Raw genomic sequence first — 22,923 nt, forward strand, 5'->3', positions numbered from 1 at the left:
AAGATCAGTGGAGAAGCAGAGCATCAAGTCCCCTGCTGACGGCTTCTCCACGGCCTGTGGGAGAAGCAGGCACGGTGGGAGAGCTCAGAGCAGTAGAGCAGTAGTGCGAGGACTGTGGGTGTCCTGTCGGGTAAGGCTGTGTCCACAGATTCACTTGCACAGAAAAATAGAGTTTTTGTTTATCACAGTGTCACTTTCTCATGAATTCCATCTATATGCATGACAGATTTTTATTCTCATGTACATATATCTGGCTTCCCAGCTATGTTGAATTCGGTGAATGTTGGTTAGGTACTGGGGGGTTGTGGTTCAGACAGCTCCCAGCGACTTCTGGTATTCAGCCTGCGTAGGGAACTGTAGGTCTGGATGAGGGCTTTACCATCTTTGTTTTTTGAATTATAACTTCTTGGTTATGCTTGACATTTGTTGGTGGTGGTGGTGGTCAGAAAGACAGATGAAATGGATTAAAACAGGGTCATTTGTAACTTCCCAAGTCATTTTTGTAAGCTTGATATCTCTGAGTGACTGGCACATAATAGTAGTTATTCAATAAATATTTTTAAGTTAAACAAATTGAATGAGATGGTGAACAGAGTTGGCCCATTGTTAGCTAGTTTGAGATTTCCAAATAGTACAAGATGTCATTATAGTGTTCTTTTTTAAGAAGGAGCATGATGCAAACTATACAGTCCTTTTTAAAGGAAGTGCTTTCTTCAATAATGGGATATGAATATAATGGGGGAAGATCTAGAATTAAATGTGATCATTTTATGTATGCAGATCCAAGGAAACCTTTGCTTTTTTGATAGTAAAAGTATTCCCAATTCTCTTTCTTACTGATAGATAAAGTGCTTGGGGTCATCATTTGCCCAGTAGGTGAAAAGAGTGAAAAATAAAACTGTTTCATTGTAGCCTGAAGTAGCAACAGGAAAAATATCAAAAGAACAATGTGTGTTTTAGGTGGCCCTCTTGTGGTAGAAAGGTCAAACTATCCCAAATGAAGACTGTTTTGGAAACCTGATAGAAGCAGGCACCATGACAAACTTTAACAGTAAGAGTCAAAAATTGAGCAAATTAATGCAAAATAACCCATTTTCACTTTCCTCCATGTTCACATGGCAAAATTAATAGCCATAAAACAAATTCACAATAACAAAAACTAATCATTTTCCATCTGCTTTATATAACTACCAAGTAAATTTGTAATGATAAAAAAAAAAAAAATCCCCAAAACAGCTCCTGGAAACATTTTACTAAAAAGCTATTAAATTTTACTTTTTATGCTTTTACTTAGAAATAATTTCAGATTAGCACAAAAAACAGAACAAAAAGTTGCTGCATATTTCTCACCCAATTTACCTAAATATTAACATCTTATATAACCAGGGTCATTTACAAAACCAGAAAATTAGCACTGATATGCTGCTCTTAACCAATTGACAGGGCTTAATCAAATTTCATCATGTGTCTTATCAGCTTCCTTCCCTGACTCCAGAGCTGTCAAACCCGTGACAGGGACTGCCTCAGCCTTTCTGTGTCCTTCATGACCTTGCCCCTTCAGAAGAGTACTGATCAGTTAGTTTGGAAAACATCCTTCCATTTCAGTTTGTCTGGTGTTTCCTCACGATTAAATTCAGGTTAAGCATTCTCAGCAGCCATGTCACTCAAGCGATGCTGTGCCCTTTTTCCGGTGCATCATAAACATAGGTACAGGACTATCTTGTTGCCGGTAATGTTAACCTGGATCACTTGTTTAAAGTGATGTCTGCCAGATTTCTTTACTGTAATGTACTACTTTTTTCCTTAAATTCCCTATATTTGTAATTGACAAATATATCCACCTATCTTATATTAGAAATTTAACACAATTAGTAGCATCAGGGCATTTTCTTGCTCACGGACATTTTACTGAAATTGGTAATAACTTGTATATCAAAGTAGGAATTTTCCAAGATATTTTGTGCTTTGTTTGCAAAATATCGTTCCCCTTTTCCTCCATGGCCTTCTTTCACCAGTCTTGCACTTTAAGTGAAAATCTTCAGAAAGTTTCTACTTGCCCACTTTGACTGACCCCCATGCACTTAATGACCTTGCAGGTGTGTCGAGAGTACCAGCGTGGCAATTGCAACAGAGGAGAAAACGATTGTCGGTTTGCTCACCCTGCTGACAGCACAATGATTGACACCAATGACAACACAGTCACCGTGTGTATGGATTACATCAAAGGGAGATGCTCTCGGGAAAAGTGCAAATACTTCCATCCTCCCGCACATCTGCAAGCCAAGATCAAGGCTGCCCAATACCAGGTCAACCAGGCTGCAGCAGCACAGGCTGCAGCCACCGCAGCTGCCATGGTGAGTAGACACGTCAGCTCGCTCCTTGTGAGCAAAGTGAACAAATATATCTGACTACAGGCTCTTCATTTATTAACTTGTTTTGTTTTTTTTTTGGCTGAATATATGTTTGTTCAGGTATCCCAGACAATGCATAATGAAGTTACTGTTCCCAAAAGTGAGGGTAACTCCTCAGATGGTTCACATTGCTTCTATACCTTTGGCCTAACTCTTAATACTCTGTCTTATTCTGGATGTAGGGTTTCTGAAACTTCTACTCTGTAAGGAACACCTGTCTCCCTTTCAGTTTAACCATATTGCCATTCTCGGTGCTCTTATTTCTGTGTGCCATCTCCTCAGCCGTGGTATGCTCTTCCACACACTGAGACTCCTCTCTACATATATCTTGCTTTTTACAGTAGCATAAGCTGACACTACTTAGGAGAATTGCTTCAACATAACTGTTTTTAGAATTAGCTACAAGATTTTGAATGGTACACTATCTAGATCGGTTTAAATACTGTCGTGGCATAAACAAAATTGTAAAGTGAGAAATGCCTGACTATGCCATTATCTGGAAAGGAGAAAGCAGTGCTCAAGGAGTTAGAAATGGGATCATTTGGAGTAGATCCTACACTATAGTCTGAAGGTAAATTTTAATGTGATCTAGTAGCTGATCTTAATGAGCCCATTCTTTGTTCTTTGCCTAGCTGTTTTAATGCTGTCCCCTTTTTTACATAAAGATATGACTATGACTTGACCATTGAATTAGTCATAAAAAAGCACTGTGTGGTATTTTGTAGCACAGTACAATAATCACGAGAGAGGTCTTTTCTGTGTTTGTTTATGGATACTTGAGCAAAAATACAGAAGGCTGACTCTCTCCTCCTCTCTTCCTTTTCACTCTTTTTTTTTCTGTTAGAGTATCTTGTTTGTAATTAACTACAAAGAGGAGTTATCCTCCCAATAACAACTCAGTAGTGCCTTTATTGTGCATGCTTAGTCTTGTTATTCGTTGTATATGGCATTCCGATGATTTGTTTTTTTATTTGTTTTTTCTCACCTACCCAAAAATGCACTGCTGCCCCCATGATGCACCTCTGCTTGCTGTTTATGTTAATGCGCTTGAACCCCACTGGCCCATTGCCATCATGTGCTCGCTGCCTGCTAATTAAGACTCAGTCGGCTGTCAAATCACTGAAGCGACCCCTCGAGGCAACCTTTGACCTGGTACTATGACCTTTCACCTTTTAGCTTGGCATGTAGCTTTGTTGTAGATACAAGTTTTTTTTTTAATCGATTTTAAAGTATATATTCCTTTTTCTGTTATAAAGTTGCAAAGTACAATGAAAAACTGAGTGTGGTTTCCTGACAAAATTAGTGGAAAGACTATAATTTAAGTACCTGGATGGATATCATACAATGAAAGATTCTGAAAGCCCAGCAGCCCACATTCAGTTTAACTACATTGTAGAACGTTCTAATGAAATACTTCAAGGACATTAAAAATGTATTTTGACTGTATATTTATGTACCTATTTGGTTAGCATGGCTTTAGTGATAGAATTATTTACTTTTTAATATTTATAGTTCAGTGTTCAAGAAAAAAAAAACTTGCATGCTCTGGGACATTTGCATGTCTAGGTAGAGCTGGGGGGAGGAGCCGAGTGGGATTAGTTTTTATTTTACCTGTTTCATTCACTCTGTACAATTAACTATTAACATTGCTTATACTTGTCAATCCTCATGGAGCTCACAGTGCAGCTTTTCTTCTTTTCCCAAGTCAGTGGCTTCTCAGAGAAAGCCTGAAGCATTATGGGACTTAAAACATTTTAACACATTATAACATGTGCTCATATACTAGTGGGTTTTTTGTTTTTTGGGTTTTTTTTTTTTTTGGTCAAAAATAATGCTTCCTTTAAAGCTTTTATCTTGCCTTTGTTTTAAAATTTTTTTGCATATTGGATTTTTCCCTTCTTGGTAGTTAAGTGCTCTGCTGCCTGCTTGCTCATGCTTCCTAACAATGTTAGCCTTCAACTGATTTTTCTTTTTTCTTTTTCTCTTTTTACTGGTATTTGTTTTTTATACTCGTTCACTAAACAGGGAATTCCTCAAGCTGTACTTCCCCCATTACCAAAGAGGCCTGCTCTTGAAAAAACCAACGGTGCCACCGCAGTCTTTAACACTGGTATCTTCCAGTACCAACAGGCTCTAGCCAACATGCAGTTACAACAGCATACAGCGTTTCTCCCACCAGGTAAGGGGTTCGCGCGTTGGTTAGTGAGTGAGTCGAACATGAGCCCACAGCCCTCCCGGTAGAGTAGGTAACCAGCCGTGCCCCCAGTTTGTGGTTAGCCGTGAATAAGGAGGAAGGTAAGAGGGTCAACAGCGAAAATTTACCTGGGGTGATCTCACGTGGTTTTCCCTAAAAACTAAGAATTTTAGCTTAATGACACACGGATGAAAGATCAGTGATGTTGTATGTATTTCTTTTTGTCTGTGTAATTTGGAGTTGAAATGTAGTTCTCTTTTTTCTTCTTTACTCAAAACTGTTGTATGTCTGTCGAGCTACTTTATGACACTGTCCTGCTGTAAGACCCCTTTGCCTCCGTGATTGCAGAGAGTTAATTCGAATTATTTGAAATGACACCGATTTTGATTTTTATTTTTCAGCCTTTTTGCTTTCAAGGTGGAGAATAAAAAACTGACTCTGTGCTAGAGCTCTTAAAAGTGCTCCCATCAGTACCAGTCAGTGCCTTGCTTAAAATCATCATGGCCCCTAAGCTAATATTGAAGTAGCCGTCAGTGCCCAGTGGCGTTGACATGTAATATTGAGTCATACATTTGTGGTCTCAGTGGATTTCCACTTAGTCACATAAACATACTCCAGAACTGTCACAAGGATGTGAAATTTAAAAACATAAACTATAACCAGTCACTTAATTACCTGGATTTATTTTAACTTGCTCTTCATTAACTTCAGAAAATACATGTTAAACTTCTTATAATCTGAAATTCAGCTAACCAGAGACTAAGACCATTTCTTCTTTACCTTTCTTTAAAAAATATTACTGTGATTTTGGAGACTTCTCTAATAAAATAATTTTTATTTTTTAGTCAGGTTAATACATTTTTGACTAGGTGTTTCAAAGATGCAGACCCATTAGTATATTTATATTATTGATAGTGCATTAGGTTCATAATGCTATGAGGGAATGTGATAATTTATTTTTGAATAATTAAAAAAGAATAAATTATATTCACATTAGTTTCACTGCTAAGCACAACTTTTTATTCAGTACATCTTTGGAAACTGGTCATCCATATATAGAGTATGTAGTAATATTCAATGGTAATTGAAATATGCTCTATACACCGTGGTAAATGATGTTTGTGCTCATGAAATAGCATCTATCAAATTGAAGTTTGTTCATTTTCAAGTGAAAATAAAATCATTTAGATCTGTAGGATGCTTTTTGCATTCTGAGATAAAAATCACATTTCTCTTATGTTTTATAATATTAAAACTTTTCCTTCAACATAGTTTTCCAGACATTTTGAGAAATTATTTATTTTTGCTCGTGTAAAAATTGCCATGCCCTAAATTTATGCTGTCTCTAACAAATGATCCATCAATTTGTTTTCTATAGTCAGATCACTAGACAAAGTTTCAGGGAATTATAGGTAGCTGCTATAATCTCTTTGAAGAATTTTAAAATTATGTTATCAGTTTATTTCATTGACTAAAACATTCCTGTTAGAAATGAAGTTTACCCATTTAAAATTCTAAAAATAAAAACAAATCGAACTTCTTCCATGTATTATTTAAAGAAACCTAAAACAATCTGTATTATTAAATGGATTTTGCATTTTCTCCAACAACATCTTCAGATGACTAAGTAGTTTTCTAGATAAGTATAACCGTTAATTGTATGATGACCCTTATTTATGACAATAGGCTTTTCCTAGAATGGCTTAGAGGGTAGGGAAGCAAAAGGTACTCGGTAAGGGTCAAGTCAGGGAAAAACAGTAAGCACATTCTTAAATCAGAACCATGCTTATCCCTCTATTCTAGAAACTTAGCATTATCAATTTAAATAAAATCTGCCACAATGTATTGAAATATGCTGAAAAATTTAAGATGCATTTGCATTTTTTATGAATTTTGCATCAGAGATATTCTTTCTTGATATTTATCATCAATATGATATGAAATGATTGCAATGTAATGTAATAATAATAACAACACTATTTGTATCCCTGTTTTAAAGGACTTAAGCTGCTGGTTAACCTTTATTAGCAACACTATCAGAATTGGTAGTGCCTACATCATTCTTTAAAAATACTTCTGTTATTTGTAATATGTGCCTGTGTGCGCAAGAATCAGCCCGATGACAGTGAAACATTAAAATGGATAGCCCGCCTCTACTTCTGCCAAACCTTCTGGTCAGATAGCCAGAAAGCAAACAGACCTAATGCAGAGGATAGAAACTCCGGGGCCAGGCAGGAAACATCCATAAGCCAAGCCAGAGAACAACTGGGGGCTTTGAGGCCTGAGGGGCCCTGGAGGGCACAGGCCCAATCCAACAGAGATGGTCAAAGTTCAGACTGAGGCTTTCATTGCCCAGAGGAGTACCTGCCTGGCAGGTTGTACCTGCTGTGCACTGCACGCCTATGGCTCCATTTACATCATAGTCTATGTGAACACAGGGTGGCTGTGCAAACCTCTGCACAACCTGATGTGATGGCCCTGATGTCCCATGTTGCTACATATTATAATTTTTTTTCTAGATACTGTGGGCATTTGGGTGTTTATATGTGGAATCTCTCAATTTCTAAATTTTTTCAACCAACCTAGTATTTTTGAAATACGCTTTAAGAAAGAAAATCCATGTGTAATCTCATATGTGATACCTGGAAGAAAAGTAAGTTTGTTTTCCAAAGTCTAGGTTGTTCTGCAGGCACACAGAAGAATTGTATGATCAAAGCATCCCATCTGACCACAGTATAATAATTTGGAAGGTATATTCTGAAGTATTTATTGAAATTAAGAAGAAAGAGAAATCATTTATTTTTTTTTTGTGGCTTAGAGTTTTAGAGCTCTGTAATAACTTAAAGGCTATGAAGGCCTATGACACTGAAGTTGTAGTGAAGTGTGCTTGTCTAAATCCTTAGAGCAGGTGACTGTGTATGCAGACTAGCTTGCTGACAAAAGGTGATGATGGTTCAGTGGCGAGCCAGCCAGCTAGTTTAAGAAAATCTAGTATATACCATAATGTTTAGGAACAAAATTGGAGTTATAAGGCATCTACTCATCTCTATCCATCATCCATCCATCCATCCATCCATCCATCCATCCATCCATCCATTTTACCATCCATCTTTCTATCTGTCTGTCTATCTGTCTATCTATCTATCTATCTATCCATCCTTCACTACCTCCCTTCTATTCTTCCCTCCTTTATTCTTGCCTATTTTCCATCTACCCATCCATCGGCAAACCTACCCATTTATCCATCAGTCTATCCATCAGTCTATTCAGTCAACAAATATTTATTGTATGTCACATCATGTACCAGTATTTACACTAGGGATTGCTAACTTAAGATCAACTAAATCTAGAATCCAGAAATATTTGTCTAAAAATGTATACATAAAAACAAAATGTAAATTCTTTAGAAAGTGTGCATGCTCTCTAGGTCTAAGTCCCACAATTCCCTATTGCCTAGGCTAACTTGTTTCACACATTTTATTCAAAAGAGCTACCTCTTATTGAGGGTGTGCTTCATGCCATGCTGCAGTAGGTGTTTTCTATAAGAATATCTTATTTTTTCTCGCAACAACCCCGAAAGGTTGGCGTTAGTATTACCATTTTACCAAAGAGTCATTTTGGGCCTAGAGAGGTCCAATGATTGGCTGCAAATTACACGGAGTGTGAGGTTTAGATAGAATTTGAACTCAGGTCAGGTGAACTTGGGTTAGCCCTCACAATCTGCCAGCTCTCTTCATGAAGACCTAAATAAGAATTTGGGAGAATGGAATTAATAAAACTAGACCTACTAGTGCTTCACACCCTCCATCTCATTTGAAGATAAAAATAAGGATTAGCTTAAGTTTGCCTGGAAGTTGTTTTTTTTTTTAATTTTAGATAGAAACTAAATTTTTGTACCTTTACCCTTCAAGACTAAATTTATTACTTGCACAGATTGAGCACAATCCAGGGCCTACTTTTGTTGTAGGTATGAATTGCACTCCCCAAAATAAGGTGCCTAAGAAATACTTTTACTTATATCAGATATACTCCTGAGTTTATCTTAAGTCCCACTCCACTCTAAAGACTAATCTCATTGTGTTTGATAGAAATATTAGGTGTCACTGGGACCCCAGGACCCCATCCACCTTCCAGTAATCTCAGGTGACCCATTCTTTCATCTTCAGCCACCACCTGTCACTGCTAATGTAGTCACTGTCCATACTTCCAAGATTTCTTGAAGGCAGGTACTCCGGGGGTTCTACGTCTGCCTTGTGCCCACCCACCCTTCTTACCTAAGTGGCCCGGACCCATAAGCAGCCCATTCCCTTGAAAGCCTGCTGCCTACGGGGCTGTTGCGAGAGAACAAGCTGCATATGCCTGCATGCTCATGGACCCTGCAGACTGCCCTCCTCCCCGGAGTCGGGAGGAATTGTTCTCTCTGCTCTCCCTCACCGTTTTGTCCTACCTGCCACACTCAGAAGCCCACCTCTGCTTTCTTCTGCAAGCATATTGCCCTCAGTCAGTGTAGGCGTCGGCCCTCATTGCAACTCCGCCAGGTAATAATGTTCATTGCGTTATAGGGTTATGCTTAAATGAGTCTTAAACATAATATGATAGCACATACTCTTAAAGCAGTTTTACCAGCAGGTCTAAGTGTTTAGAATAATAGCTGAAACATAGTAAGCACTAAGTTTTATTTATTATTTCTTGAATTTAATAGCTCAATAGAGTAGAATACAATAGATTGAATAGAAACAGGGATAAATTATATAACACTGTGGCTCTTTGAATATAAATTTTGAAAATAGTTCAATTTATTATGAACTTTTAATCCTAGATGATATAAATTATTTTTAGAAGACCTTAAATCAGCTTTATACTTTTTATCCTAATATACCTAAATAAATTTTAGTTATCACATCTAAATTCAAACCTCCAACCAAATATGCATTATAATTATTTTTCTATCTTCTATTTGTCTTCTCCTTGAAATAATTTTAACTATGGGTACATTTCATTTGTAAAATTTCTTCCTAGTTGTTTTTTGTATATCTTCATACAGATTGATTAAAATCTTAATTTTAAGAGTCGAATGTAATTAAAATAATACATTCATCAGAAACACATTTTTCTATGCAAATAGAAAAGCAAATCTTAGTAGGGAAATCTGAAATTGAGAAATACATTTGCTTAAATTTGGCCTTGTGCTGAAAATTGAGGAAAAGAACTTTAATTGGCTATTTGCACATCTATATTCATAAATCAAACAATATGATGTTAAGATGGATATTATGGTCATTTCAAAAGTGATTTTTATTTTTGGTAAGTGGGTCCTACAGCATTATGTTTTCATATTTGTGAGTTATTGCACCCTAGCTAGTATTTTTATTGCTGCCTTATATTTATTTGCTGCAAATCCCTCTCAAAACTGTGTGCATTGGTTATAATGGTAATGAGGAAGGTAACTCAAACTAAAATTCAAGTTATAAAATCTTCAGGGTTTTAGAGAGATAGGGTGAGGTGAACTCATTTTCATCATGGACAGGCTAATTATGCATGGGGTGAAATATAATAGGCAAATTGCAGCATAATAATAAATAATAAATTTAAAACATACAGCCCGTACAATATTTAAACAGGCTTTAATATTCTGAAAATACCACATTTTTCTTTTTCATTTGTCTTTTCATCCTCTTGCCCTCCCATCAAAGGATAATGATTTCACAGGATCTAGACCCAATATTACAGTATTAAATTTTGCTTGCTCTCCTGTTCCAAATCAACGTCTTTGTTATTGCTGGTTTGTTTTTGTTGTCTTTCCCAAGTCTTCGACTCAGTAGTTGCAGCAAATGAGAGGGATCTTCAAGTGTCTTAAATAATGCCTATCACTGTTACAGTACTCCACCTGAGAGGATGCCTCCTTAGCTTCATTACCAAGTTTAATCACTGTTCATTGTGCCCACAGTCTCATTGGATAACAGACCAATGGCAGCTGTTCCAGGGTTGCCAGTTGAGTAATCCGTGGCTCTCAATGGCAGCTTTGTTCCGTAGGGCTATCTCTGACAAGGTTCAATTGGCAGACATTGTCTAACAAGTGTTCATCCCAGTTGCTGCTAGTATGCAAATAGGACGTGCCAAGTTTTAGATAGAAGTATAAAATCATTGGAAATTTTAAAATCTAGAAGTCTAAAATAATCTTCAAGAAAGAACAATGGTTCTGCATGCAGGAAAGTGCCCTGTACTTGGTAAAATAAATTAGATTTTTCAAATTGTTTATTTGTCAAAGAGAACAGGGAAAAAATACATGTATATAATTAACTTAGCATCATGGTCAAACAATTGTGAGCATCAATGCTAACACCACATATGTAATATATGTATTTTCATTATCTCCCATTCAGGGTTTGTATTAAAGTCTAATTACTGATTTTTTGTGTGTGAAATTTTATATAATATTTGCTACTCTAGGAAGTCTTGAGGGTCCAAACCAGCAATGAAACTAGTCTGTTTTCCCAAATACCTACTAAGTAAACCAATTCAAAATATATGAAAAAGTATATGGCCTCTAAATATTCTTCCTACATTTTAATTCCAAGCTAAAGCAGTGCAGAAGTTTCACTTTCTCGTTATACATAATTTATTGCTTGGTGTCCCTCCAAATAAAATTGCTGTGTGGATCACAACCTCTTCCATGTCTGTGTGGTTGCTGCTATAGTGAACAGGAAAATCAGACCAGAAGAATGAAAAATGAATGTTTTGGTTTTCTTAGATTACTAAGTCAGTTTTGTGCATTGAATTGTTTAGTATTTTAATAATAACATTTCTAATTATTTAACTTGTGCTCAATATCAAGAAAACATTAAGGCATTCCTGTGTTCAAGTCAGAAACGGCAGTGTTGCAAGGTGGCTTAGTAAGCAGGTTAAAACAAAATGGATTGCAGTATTATTTTTGGAAGAATTAAGTAGGTTGAAATTTTTTCCAAAGTGCTTTTATTTAGAGGCAACCATTAGGAGAAACATAGTGTACCAGCACACAGTTGAACTGGCTTTTATTCTTCACTCGAGACTAGTTCTAATTGATCACTGTGCTATTGTATGATTTGATTGTGCTGACAGTTACATGCCACTGTTCCCATAATAACAATTTTTCTTCTTTGTTCAAATGAATTTCCTAATTACACGTGTGATGGGATGTTTTAATTCTTTTCCCTTTTCAAATCCACCTTCCTGTTGCAATGCATGATGGGCAGGCTCAATATTGTGCATGACACCCGCTACAAGTGTTGGTAGGTGCCAGCTTTGTTTCTTGATTATCTTAAACCTATGGTGCACCTCACAGCCCCTCAAAATCCACTGCTAAGTTTAACTTACATCTATTGGGCAAGTCCATTTCCTTGTACTAACACCTGTCAATTAAATGCCATTTTCTATTTAATTGACATGGACGCACATAAATGTTTTCTTTACACACAACTTTTCCTTTAGTCGCCTTTGGTGGATTTTGATTGGACTATGAGTTCTGGTGTGTAAAAAAATCTATCTCATTAAAGTAATATATTGTATATTTTTATAATAGTAAATAAGAAAAATTACTTTCATGCAAACAGTTAACTATTATGTGAAGTAAATATCTGTGTTTTGACTTAGATTTTTAATGTCTGACTATAAAGCACTATATAAAATTCTTGTTTTTAACTTAGCAAATTAAGCCTGTTTGTGTCAATTTTCTTGATTTGATGGTAACAAGCTTTTTTTCCCCTTTTTTTTCTCTTTCGTCCCCCTTCCCCTTCTCTCCTTGGAATGTTGTCCTGCTTTGCGCTGTGATTGCATGTCACTCGCTGGTGATGATGTCCCGTCACATGGCTTCTTGCTGTGATAAATACCATGCCCAATTATCTCCTCCATGTTGCCATGGTTTCCATATTGCTACACTCTTCTGTGTGTTTGCTTATATGATTTTCCCTCCGAAAGTTCCCATGGTGCACGGTGCTACGCCAGCCACTGTGTCCGCAGCAACAACATCTGCCACAAGTGTTCCCTTCGCTGCAACAGCCACAGCCAACCAGGTTTGCTAATTTACAGCTTTGTTTCTTAAAAATCAACTCTCATAGGGCTCAATCCGACAGCCCTTACGCACGTGGCGTTCCCATTGAGGTCAGTGGGACCCGTGTGTACGTGAGGGCTGTGGTGGGTGCTTTAATAGCATGGGGTTTCAAAGATTCCTCTTGTTGGCCTACACATTCTCTCTATGACGAGCAGCAGAATGCTTTTTTGCCATTTATAAGTGCTCCGAAGTTATCGCAGCTCCATTTCTAAAGCTACTAAAATGATATTTACACAAGCAATTCTCATTTGGTCTCAACCAATCATGTAGGTAATTTGACAGATCAAAAATGTAGGTTTAATTTAAAGGTTTTTATATTATAAGTATCTGGTATATACAATTTCTCAGTTCTTGCCTAAATTCTTAATAAAAAATGCAATATTTAAATGTGAAACATATGCCACAAAAGACCACTCTTGTAAATAGAGCTTGTTATAAATTTGTGATAGTTTTCTTTGCTAAGCCAATTACATATTCAAAATAGATTCAGTTTGTGTTTAAGTTTGGTTCTTAGTGCTTTAAGTGAACAAAAACCCCTTCATATATATATGCCCAGCGTAAATGTTAGGGAGTTATGAAGGAAAAAAAATCAATTCTGTGTTCCATACAAGTTTATAACATAACGATTATACAGGTTACTTTTAAGTAAAAGTAGTTTGATTCAGAAATTTAAATTTTGTGATATATGAGAATGACTATTTAAAAGAAAATGATTATTGAAATATTTAAAATTGAAAAATTGACATAGATTCAATGAGCATTTTCTGATCCTATTTACAATTATGTTCTAAAGAATATTGGTTGAATTAAAGTCAAACTTATATGAAGTAGTTTTTTACCAGTATGTTTGTTATGAAAGCAAAGTTCAATAGAGGTAATAAAATATGAAAAAAATTGAGAGCCAAATCAGATTTCAGATAACCCACAGACTTAAGGTTAAACATAGCCAAGTGGATCTTAAAAGAATCAGAATCAGATGGGAATCAACCTGTTGCCCTTTGGGAAGAGAAGACCAATTATGTGCCTTTTGAATGTGCAGTTATTGCTCTGAGAAATAGCCGCCCTCGTTTCAGTAACACACTGTGTACTGTCGAAGACCTCTAGGCTGTTAGCATGGCCATTAAAAACTTTCAGGGACAGTAAACCAAAATGGATATATCTTAAACATTACTTGCCAAAGATCGTTAGTTTTACGGAAGCTCGTCAAAATAGCTCTGGATTCATGCTAACCCATCAGACTCATTTACAAGACTGCTAGATTGTGCATATGTAGCATGTTAGTAAGTAACCTATGGCAGAAATTTCTTAATGGATTCAAGGCAATCCATTTATGGTGTAGATCAATGATGCTGAATTCTCCTGTGTGTACCATGTATGACTGTAGAATTGCTGGTGTAAGCAGAACTATAGCAAAGCAAATTTCGACATGCCCTTGGCCACCTGGGTTGTAGGGGACACTTTACTTTTTGCATTGTGCTGTGACCATTTCATGCATAATCTTGGGTCTTCATACTGTTTTACAACCAAAAGAAAGAAAAGGAAATGGATATATATATACACACATATATTATATCTACATATACATACATATGTATATGCCTACAGTACATTAGCGATGCTGGAAATAGCTGATGCCACAAAATGCAGCCTGCATGCATGCAGAAGTTTATAGCTGGCCCTTCATCTGCATCGATTGGTGTTGAAGGTCCTTGGTATGTTTCGACAGCCCCATCCTTGATGCTTCTACACTGTTGGGTGCCACATCCTGTCCTGCAGCAGCAGGAAAAATGGTATGAGAAGCTTCATTATGCTTGGAGCACATTTTCGTGCCATTTGCCAATGCTGTACAATTGTGTAAAGATGTCCGCTGAGAAATGGAAATAAAGTAGAGACATATTAATTTACACACCAGACTGTGGATTGTGATATGTTGCATTTAGCCTAAGACATCTAAACCGAAACAACGACGATGACGACAAGGATTTCCTGTATGTGATCTCACTGTGCTCCCATCAAATTTGCCGAAATGGGACGAGCGCCATTTTATAGATAAAGGGACTTCAGTAGAGGGTAATTAAGTGCTTTTGCTCAAGGTTACACAGTAGGAAATGGATCACCAGTGTGAGGCCTGTGCTTTCAGCCCTCCCAGAGTCTCAGTCCGCTGCACTGCCTCGGCTGGGTTGGCAGGCATATTCCGGTGTGGAGGAGAGGCAGGCTACATGGTGGGAGTTCTTGGCTTTGGGAACTGTTGAAATAAGTCACCTCTATATTGATTTCTTATTGTATTTTCTCTCAAGTTTTTAAAAATTCTCTTGCCCATTTAAAATACAAAAAAAAAAAATGTGCCATCGGGATGGAGAAATAGGTTTTGATGTAAATTTATGCTCTTACCCAGTTCTTTTGAAAGACTCCTCTATGATTCGTCCCTGGTGTTTTAAATTGGAAAAGAAAAAGCTAGACACCATAAGTCACACACAAATATGTTAGAAATTGGTTGCACAATAGTAGGCCAGACATTTCCTACTTTGATTCCTGGGTTACCGGGAACCTGAAACCACGGTGGTCCCTGTGTGTGCGTGCGTGTGTAGGCCAACAAACAGGGCTTCTTTCAATGACTGCTCTGCATGAATTTTTGGTAGTTTTACTTCTCTTCTTAAAGTCCAGTAACATTTATAGAATAGCGTTTAACACCAAGTTTTTTAAAAAACGAGTTGCTACTTTGGCATTAAGTTTACATTAACTTACTGTTACATTGACCAGATAAAGAACTATCACCTCACAGCTGAATTTCACTTTCCTTAAAAATTTTAATATTAAAATGTTTTCATCTCTTGTTGTTGGCTTGCTTGCATGGATCATTCATTAAATAATTTTTTATTTGCTAGATACCCATAATATCTGCCGAACATCTGACTAGCCACAAGTATGTTACCCAGATGTAGAACTTTCATCACTAAACAGTAAGTTTATTGTATAATACATAGCGTATATTTGTGGTGGTTTTTAAGATAATTGTGTAATGCATTTTAGGAATTTTTTTTGCAAAATTTTAGAGAAAATACTTGTGTAGAATTCATATTTTTTTTTCCTTAGGTGGGTTGTGAGGAATTTTATCAAATTTTATCAAATTTGTAATAAATATATTAGTATCACTTAAATATACATAATACCTAGGGAAAATAAATTTTGTCTGTATTTCATGTTAGAAATCAGCACAAGTATGAAGAAAAAAATGACTTAAATTTAGACAGAAGGCGTAGATCAGGGGCTGGCAAACTTGTGCTTGAAAGACCGGGTAGTGGGTAGTTTCGGCCGTGTACGCCGCAAGGTCCCTGCCGCCAGCCCTTTCCGCCCCAGCCCTCAGCTCCGCCGCTGCCGCAGGGAAGCAGCCTGGAGCAGTTCCAAGCTAAAGGGTGCGGCCGTGTCCCAGGAAAACTTTGTTTGCAAAAATAGACAGCAGGCTGGATTTGGCTCAGAGGCAGTAGTTTGCGGATCCATTTTGTACATCCTCATTTATTTCATTTTTATGTTATTATTTATTTATTTATTTCTTCCCCAAATCTTAAATGAGGACATGTACCTACTTCCCTCCATGTTTCACCACACAGGATCATTAGAATATAGAGTATGCCTTTAAATATATACACACACACACATATGTATACATACACATATGCACATCTAAATGAACTTTGAAATACTACCTTGGAGGATCTTATACTTTTGAAAATGTTGCCATTGTTCAAAAATGGCTTGAAAATCTTGTGGCCTGCCTTCAGACACATTGATTTCCACACTTGCAAAGGTGGCTATTTTTCACTTTCAGTGGATGTATTTTATTCAGTACCCATGCATCTAAGTTATCTATATGCTCAGAAGTATGTCAGCAATTATTTTTATATTTAAAAAGAGCCACAATGTTTAAACCTGCATCTGGTAAATAAGGTGGGTGATCATTCTCTGTTGCTTCTTCTCACTCACGTGTCTTCATTAACACACTCGCAAAAGACTTGTGGGTGCTACTGTGTGTGAGTCATCATGCCAGTGAGATAAAGGCAAGTAGACAGTGCAACAGAGATGTAAATTGTGGCACACTGTATTAAAATAAGAGAGGTTTGAATAAGTTTTCCTTGGAACAAAGATAAAGGAGCCACTCTCCAATAGCCAGAAAGTAAGGAAATTTGGACAAAGAAGGTAGTTACAGAGAGAAAGTAGGATTTTGGGCTTCCCAGGAGAAGGGACACTGCTGAGTCAGGAGATGGTGGCAGAGAACCAGTTCAGAGGCCCTCGTGATAATCACCCACAGCGAGGGCAGGACAAAGGTCGAGCCCGTGAAGAAGAGAGTGGCAAAGTCTGAGAGCCATTTAAGAAAGAAACGATAGGCTGTGTCTCAGAAGTACTACCAAAGGCACGCTGCAGCCGTGGATTAAATGACGGAGAGCGCGACTTCTCCATCTGCTTCAAAGCTCTGTCCATGTAGTTCTGATCGTGAGGTTTATTATTCTGAACAAGAGCCGCATTTTTGAATAAGCATGTTACTTTGTCCTATGTAGGTTTGTAAGAGGAGTTCTTGTGACATGTTTAAAAAATGTTTTAAGCCTTTATAGTCAGTTGGGTAGGTGTGGATGTGTATATGTAACTACTTCTTAGCAATAATCCAAGTTGAAAGAAATGACAGCACATGGATGTACGTCCAACAGTTAGAAAACTAGTGGATTTGTCCGTATTGAAGTTTAGGCTTTTAAAGTCTGTGTATACAACAATGATTGGTCATTTTCATGGGCTGCCGTATTTAGACTGGTTTTGAGTACATCAAAGTGGTGGTTTCTTTCATTCTCAAGGTTGTATTTTGAATATGTAAAGATTCTCTGATAACAACAAATTTCATGTAAAAACCAGAACTGCTTACAAGTACAAGGTGATATTTGTTTACCCTTAACTCATCAGGAGCATAAAGAATAATGATTTTCTTGGCTTTTGGAAAAAATCATCCTAAATTTTCAATTATCCAAAACAGTTAAAGTATCATTCTTCTTCCGCCCCGCAGTGCATACTGTACTCATCAAGCATCGAAATACAGATGTTCCTCAGCCTGCAGGGTTAGGTCCCGATAAACCCATTATAGGTTGAAAACATTGAAAAGTTGAAACTACATTTAGTACACCTAACCCGCCAGATGTCACACCTTGGTCTGGCTGGTTTCTACTGAGTGCTTATTGTTTCTGCAAAGTCAAAAAAATTTAAGTCAAGCTATTGTAAGTCAGTGACCATCTTAAAATTGTGTTTAATAGGGCTTGTTGCGTGGATTTTAATTTTGCAAACCAAATCATTACTCTTAAAACCTCTCAGCTTTAGAGCAGAAGTAACGTTCATTTAAATCCTGCCCCACAATGATAGTGGTGGGAAGGAGCTCAGCGATGTTATGCCCCGTGATCCTGCAGATCCGTTTTGCACTTTTAGCTTAGTGTTTGAGCAGAGGCTACAGTGTTCTTAAGCTCTGCATGTCATTTTATTCTTACACAGGTGACAAACAAATGTAGATCCATTTGTACTTGTGAGGTGTTTGTTTTTATATGAAGATGTAGCTACATACGTGCATGTGTTTACACTTTTGAAATCAAGAAATAACAATTGTCATATTAAATATGTACTGGAAACTGCTTTTAGATATTGTCTGTTGTAACAAAGACTATCTCTTTTTTTCCCTTATAGATTATACTAAAGAGGAAAGGACAGTGTGCTTGGTTAGAATAAAGGACGAGGTCATTAGCCATATTGTATATACCGTCAAGCAACTCACACAAAAACCCCTCAGCCACAAGACACCCACGTATTGCATGTTAACCAGAAGAAAAGACAACATGGAAATCCACTGCACACTGTTGCCTATACACTTTGTACATTTAATTGATATTTGTGCTGAGGTGATATACCTGTCTAAAAGAACAACATCGTCTTTCTTTTCTAGCACAGAGTTATGCATTAAAATATGCATACCTAATTAGTTTCCTATATATCCATGCCATCTTGAAAATACAGACTATGGTGTAACCATGATTCTATTATGTATTGGTACGTCTGTAGACCAAGATATAATTTTTTAAAAAATAAGTTTATTTCTTTCAAGGTTTACAAATAACAAAGGTGCACCTTGTATTTAAAATTGCCATTATAGATGAGAGCGTGCATGCACAGTCATTTTTGTTTAAGAGTAATATTTTTAATGTAATAGATTGTAAGACGTGGTGAGGGAGGGATCTGACAGAGATGAATGTGCCAAGCAAAACCACAACTGTGTATCTTTTAAAGCACATCATGGCTTTAAGTACCATGTTGTTAAGGATTCTCATGAAGTGCCATAGACTGTACATCAAATTAGAGTATTATTTCTTCAGTGTTATTGTTTTGAGAGCCACATTTTGTTGCTTATTTGCTAGTACTAATCAGTCAAAGGGCACCATTCTTTTTTTTTTTTTTTGGAAACCAAAGCTGTCTCAGAAATGGCCAATTTAACTACAGTAACAATAGACAGCACAACACAAATTCTCTCAATACAGATAAACTCACACATACTGGAGATATATGTAATAGATATATATAAAATTATTTTAATGCATTGTAGTGTAATATTTATGCATATTATACTGTATAACATGTTATTCAAAAGGGATATGCCATTTCTGAGACACGATAACAAAAAAAAAGTTTGAGGAAATTATTTTGCTTCTATTTATAGCTCTGTCAAAGTCAAAAGACTATAAATGCTTTGCAAAAATGGTTTCACGTTTGCTTAAATGCTTCATCACAGTCACGTTGAAAATAGTGACTCTAAACAAAGAGGAGAGCAGCACTGTCATCCGATGCATGATAAACCAAAATATGAACATGGGAAATGTTTCATTTACCTAGTAATTGGGTGGGTTACATACATGGGTGAATTTTATATGTGATTTGTTTTTCGTTTTGTTCAGATTAACTGCTTATAGCCTTAGAAAGCCTTTTACAAAATTAAAAAAAAAATAGATGTGCATTCAGTTTTTAAGAATGGATTCATCCAAAGGAATTCCCTTTTTGTGGTTTGGATGTTGCAGCTAGTAAAGGATATTTTTGCTCTGTTCAGCAGTTCTAAAAATTGCTGAAGTAGGGGCCAGGTCACTGGTAGTTATAGTGTGGAATGGGAGAAGTGAAAGTTCTGTTATAGAACTTTCCATACTTCCAAGTTTACTGCAAGTTTTTATGCTTGAGAGAGATGCTTTCTAATATAAGACTGATGTGTTGATTTTACTGATTGTACTGTACATCTATTAAAGCCTTAGATTATTACATTACGGGTTGGAACCCATACCAATGTAATTTCAATCGTGTTAAGAAAGTAATGGTGACTTCACATGTTATTGTAGTTAGTTACATTATAGAATATTACTTATTTTTCTTGTTAAAATGTAGTTTTTCATTTCCTACACTTATTAGATTTCATTTTGTATTAACAATTGAATACCATTTCAGTTTATAGACTATTGTTTTATTAGATTTTACCGATGAATTTTTCAAAATACAAAAAAAAATTAAAGTAGTTTTTCCTTCATAACATACTCAGTTTTGAATTACATGTAGTGTCATTTGAATATTCGTATTATTGTTAACTAAATGATTTATATTTTACTGATTTAATATTAAAGTGTAAGAATGTCAGTCATTGTTAGTTCTTGTCTAGTTTTCATTAAAAGAACAAAGATCTTTTATATGGATATCTTATAAATATATAATCATTGCTAAGTAAGAAGTTAAGTTGTTGCTATCGCAACAATCCTGGCAGACAATTGAGTAATATTTTGATGATTTATTTTGTTTGTAATTAGTTATTATAAGAAGATCTAGATCCTAGATATTAGAATAAAATTTATTTTCTACTGTATCCATTTCAAATGTTAAAGTATTGTTTAATATTTTTGAAATCCCTGAATATCAGGCCTTGTTATAAATAAGCTGCATAATCAATAAATAGAACAAGGGACTTTTTGTTGATAATCCAAATACTCAAAGTTTACGTAATGAGAATTCTAGCGAGTGTGCAAACTCTTGAGGGTTGATTATGCTGCAATTTAGCATGTTGGAACGTCTAGAAAGAAGGTTGACTTTTTGCACTTCTGTATATAGTCAAAAGAGAGAACCTGTATAATAGTAAGATCTTATTTTGAATAAAAACGTCTATAATTACAAGGAGTTTTGTTAAGGCTAATAAAATGACAGACTGAGCAAAATTGCTTGCAAAAGTGGCACCGAGTTAGCACTCCGTACCCCTTCAAACATGTTGCTTTGCTTTTTGTGGACAGCTTGTAGTTTGCCAGGATATTTTCAGCTGGAAAGATATGCCATCCTTCCGAGATCTCATGACTGACAAAAACTCCATCAGGCCAAATCTGCCTGAAGACCATTACCAAAAATAGCAGGTACTTCAACCATTTAAGGTGAAATCATGGATTAAATATTCCTTACATTTTTCAAAACTACTGCATGTTTAAAACTTCAACAACAAAAAAAAGGAGAGAAAGATCTATACTAAAGACATCTATTATTCAAATCAGTTTCTGCCAATTTCAGTGGTTTATTGTTCTCACACACACACACACACACACACACACACAAATCTTCAAAACAAGTATTGACTTTCACAAAAGTTAAACCATAAACAGGCAAACCAGACAGCACACTGTAGCTATAGTTGTTATGTGATTGTTTTTTAATTGCTGTAGGAGCCTGTTCTTTCAGCAGGTGAAAAAAATAAAACACAGTTTAAATTTCATGGTTCTAATTTTCAACTCAGAAGCACTCAAAAAAGCAAATGTGATCATAGGCACTTGTTTAATGAATTAGCGTAGCCAGCCCTCACTCCAGCTGGTTACAATGTTGCACTTATCCGCAACCCTACGGCTTTCATCTGCTGACAGGACAGATGTGCTTGGTTTTACTCTTATGTAATCACAACTTACTTTCTGCTTGTAGTTGCTTAAAATTATGTATTTTGTCTTGGGCTGCAATTTGTTTTATGCTTATTTTATTATTACCGCAGTAGTTGACTTTGCTGTATGGAAAAATAAAGTGAAATTGCCCTAATAAAACTTCTCTTTCTTAAGTATATTTGTGTATCTGAGATTGAAGAGTAAATTATTTTTCCGCCTTTCAAGTATGCATGTGTATCTGTCATTACAAACACATTGATATGAAAATTCATCAACCAGTTTTGCAAATAAGATCTTCACTGTCTTTGACACTGACTGTCTTTTGATACCGAGAATCAGCGTGAGAATCTGAACCCTGATGTATTGCCACGTGATGCCCGTCATTGTCTGAAAAGTCTCGCCTTCCCCTACCCTGACCTCTTAAGTTCTATTTGATAAGATTTTAGGTATAGAGGGAAAACTGTAAGGGGAAATAAATTGTCTTACTCTGGAACTCTTTCTATTAAAGAAATTTTATTTGCCTGACTTCCCCAGGAGACTAACACTGGAAATCAGGCAACCTAAGAGAATATTTCAATCAAGAAACAGTGATGACACTTGATTCACAGAGAAGAGTTCACACACACACACACACACACACACACACACACGTGAGCCAAGTCATATAGCTTACTCTTCAGTGTATGTGTGTCTGTGAATTTTTTGAACAATTATAAATTTGGTTGAACTGAGGCCCTGCCTCCTATGTGATTTGCGTTTGCAGCTCCCACAGATAGCCAGTGGAAGCCAGTTCCGTTGTGCTAATTTGATCACTTAGTGCACTTTCTGTGGCTGTACCACTTGGTATTTGGTCAAGCCTGCAAATTCTCCTTGGCAGGTCAATGGTTTTCTTCTAAACTTCTTGCAATAAATGCAAGTGTGATATTTATAATTAACACAATTCTGTTGCTGGTGGAGTTCTATAGAACACGCCTGTTATTCTGACTAGACCCAACTACCCAGGGCGCTGCTTGTCAAAAGGAGAGCAGCTGCCCCAGTGATAATTATCTGAAGCTGGAGTTTACAACTTTTTAAAGAAGCATTAGCACATCCAACTCTCTCCAATTAGTGGTAGTACTTTGGATATCTTTAGTTGGAAAAGTTACAATAACAATGGCATTGTAATATTTTTGTTGTCAGTGGAAATCAGGCTTTTTCACAGGCTTGAGAGAAGAGCATTCCAAGGACCCACACACGGGAGACTGTGGTGTGGGGTGGTGGCAGTTTATTCGG

At 36.5% G+C, this 22,923-nt stretch overlaps 1 protein-coding gene across 12 annotated transcripts in view; it reads left to right on the top strand.

The window, feature by feature from the left end:
* MBNL1 (muscleblind like splicing regulator 1) overlaps positions 1-21,827 on the top strand; it is a 190,213-nt gene extending 168,386 nt beyond the window's left edge. For 7 of the 12 annotated variants that reach the window (XM_045851110.1, XM_045851101.1, XM_045851108.1 and 4 more), the window contains 7 exons: positions 2,097-2,354; positions 3,510-3,563; positions 4,437-4,590; positions 11,838-11,873; positions 12,559-12,653; positions 15,577-15,651; positions 18,404-21,827. In XM_045851110.1, the coding sequence (XP_045707066.1) occupies positions 2,097-2,354; positions 3,510-3,563; positions 4,437-4,590; positions 11,838-11,873; positions 12,559-12,653; positions 15,577-15,633 (654 nt within the window). In that variant the 3' untranslated portion in view covers positions 15,634-15,651; positions 18,404-21,827. The remainder of the gene's footprint in view (positions 1-2,096; positions 2,355-3,509; positions 3,564-4,436; positions 4,591-11,837; positions 11,874-12,558; positions 12,654-15,576; positions 15,652-18,403) is intronic. The other 5 variants (XM_045851106.1, XM_045851103.1, XM_045851104.1 and 2 more) reach the window with 5 other exon arrangements.
* The last annotated feature ends 1,096 nt before the right edge of the window (positions 21,828-22,923 follow it).

The sequence above is a fragment of the Phyllostomus hastatus genome, unplaced genomic scaffold (genome assembly GCF_019186645.2).
Source record: "Phyllostomus hastatus isolate PE091 unplaced genomic scaffold, TTU_PhHast_1.1 phas_contig_86, whole genome shotgun sequence".
Lineage (NCBI taxonomy): Eukaryota > Metazoa > Chordata > Mammalia > Chiroptera > Phyllostomidae > Phyllostomus > Phyllostomus hastatus.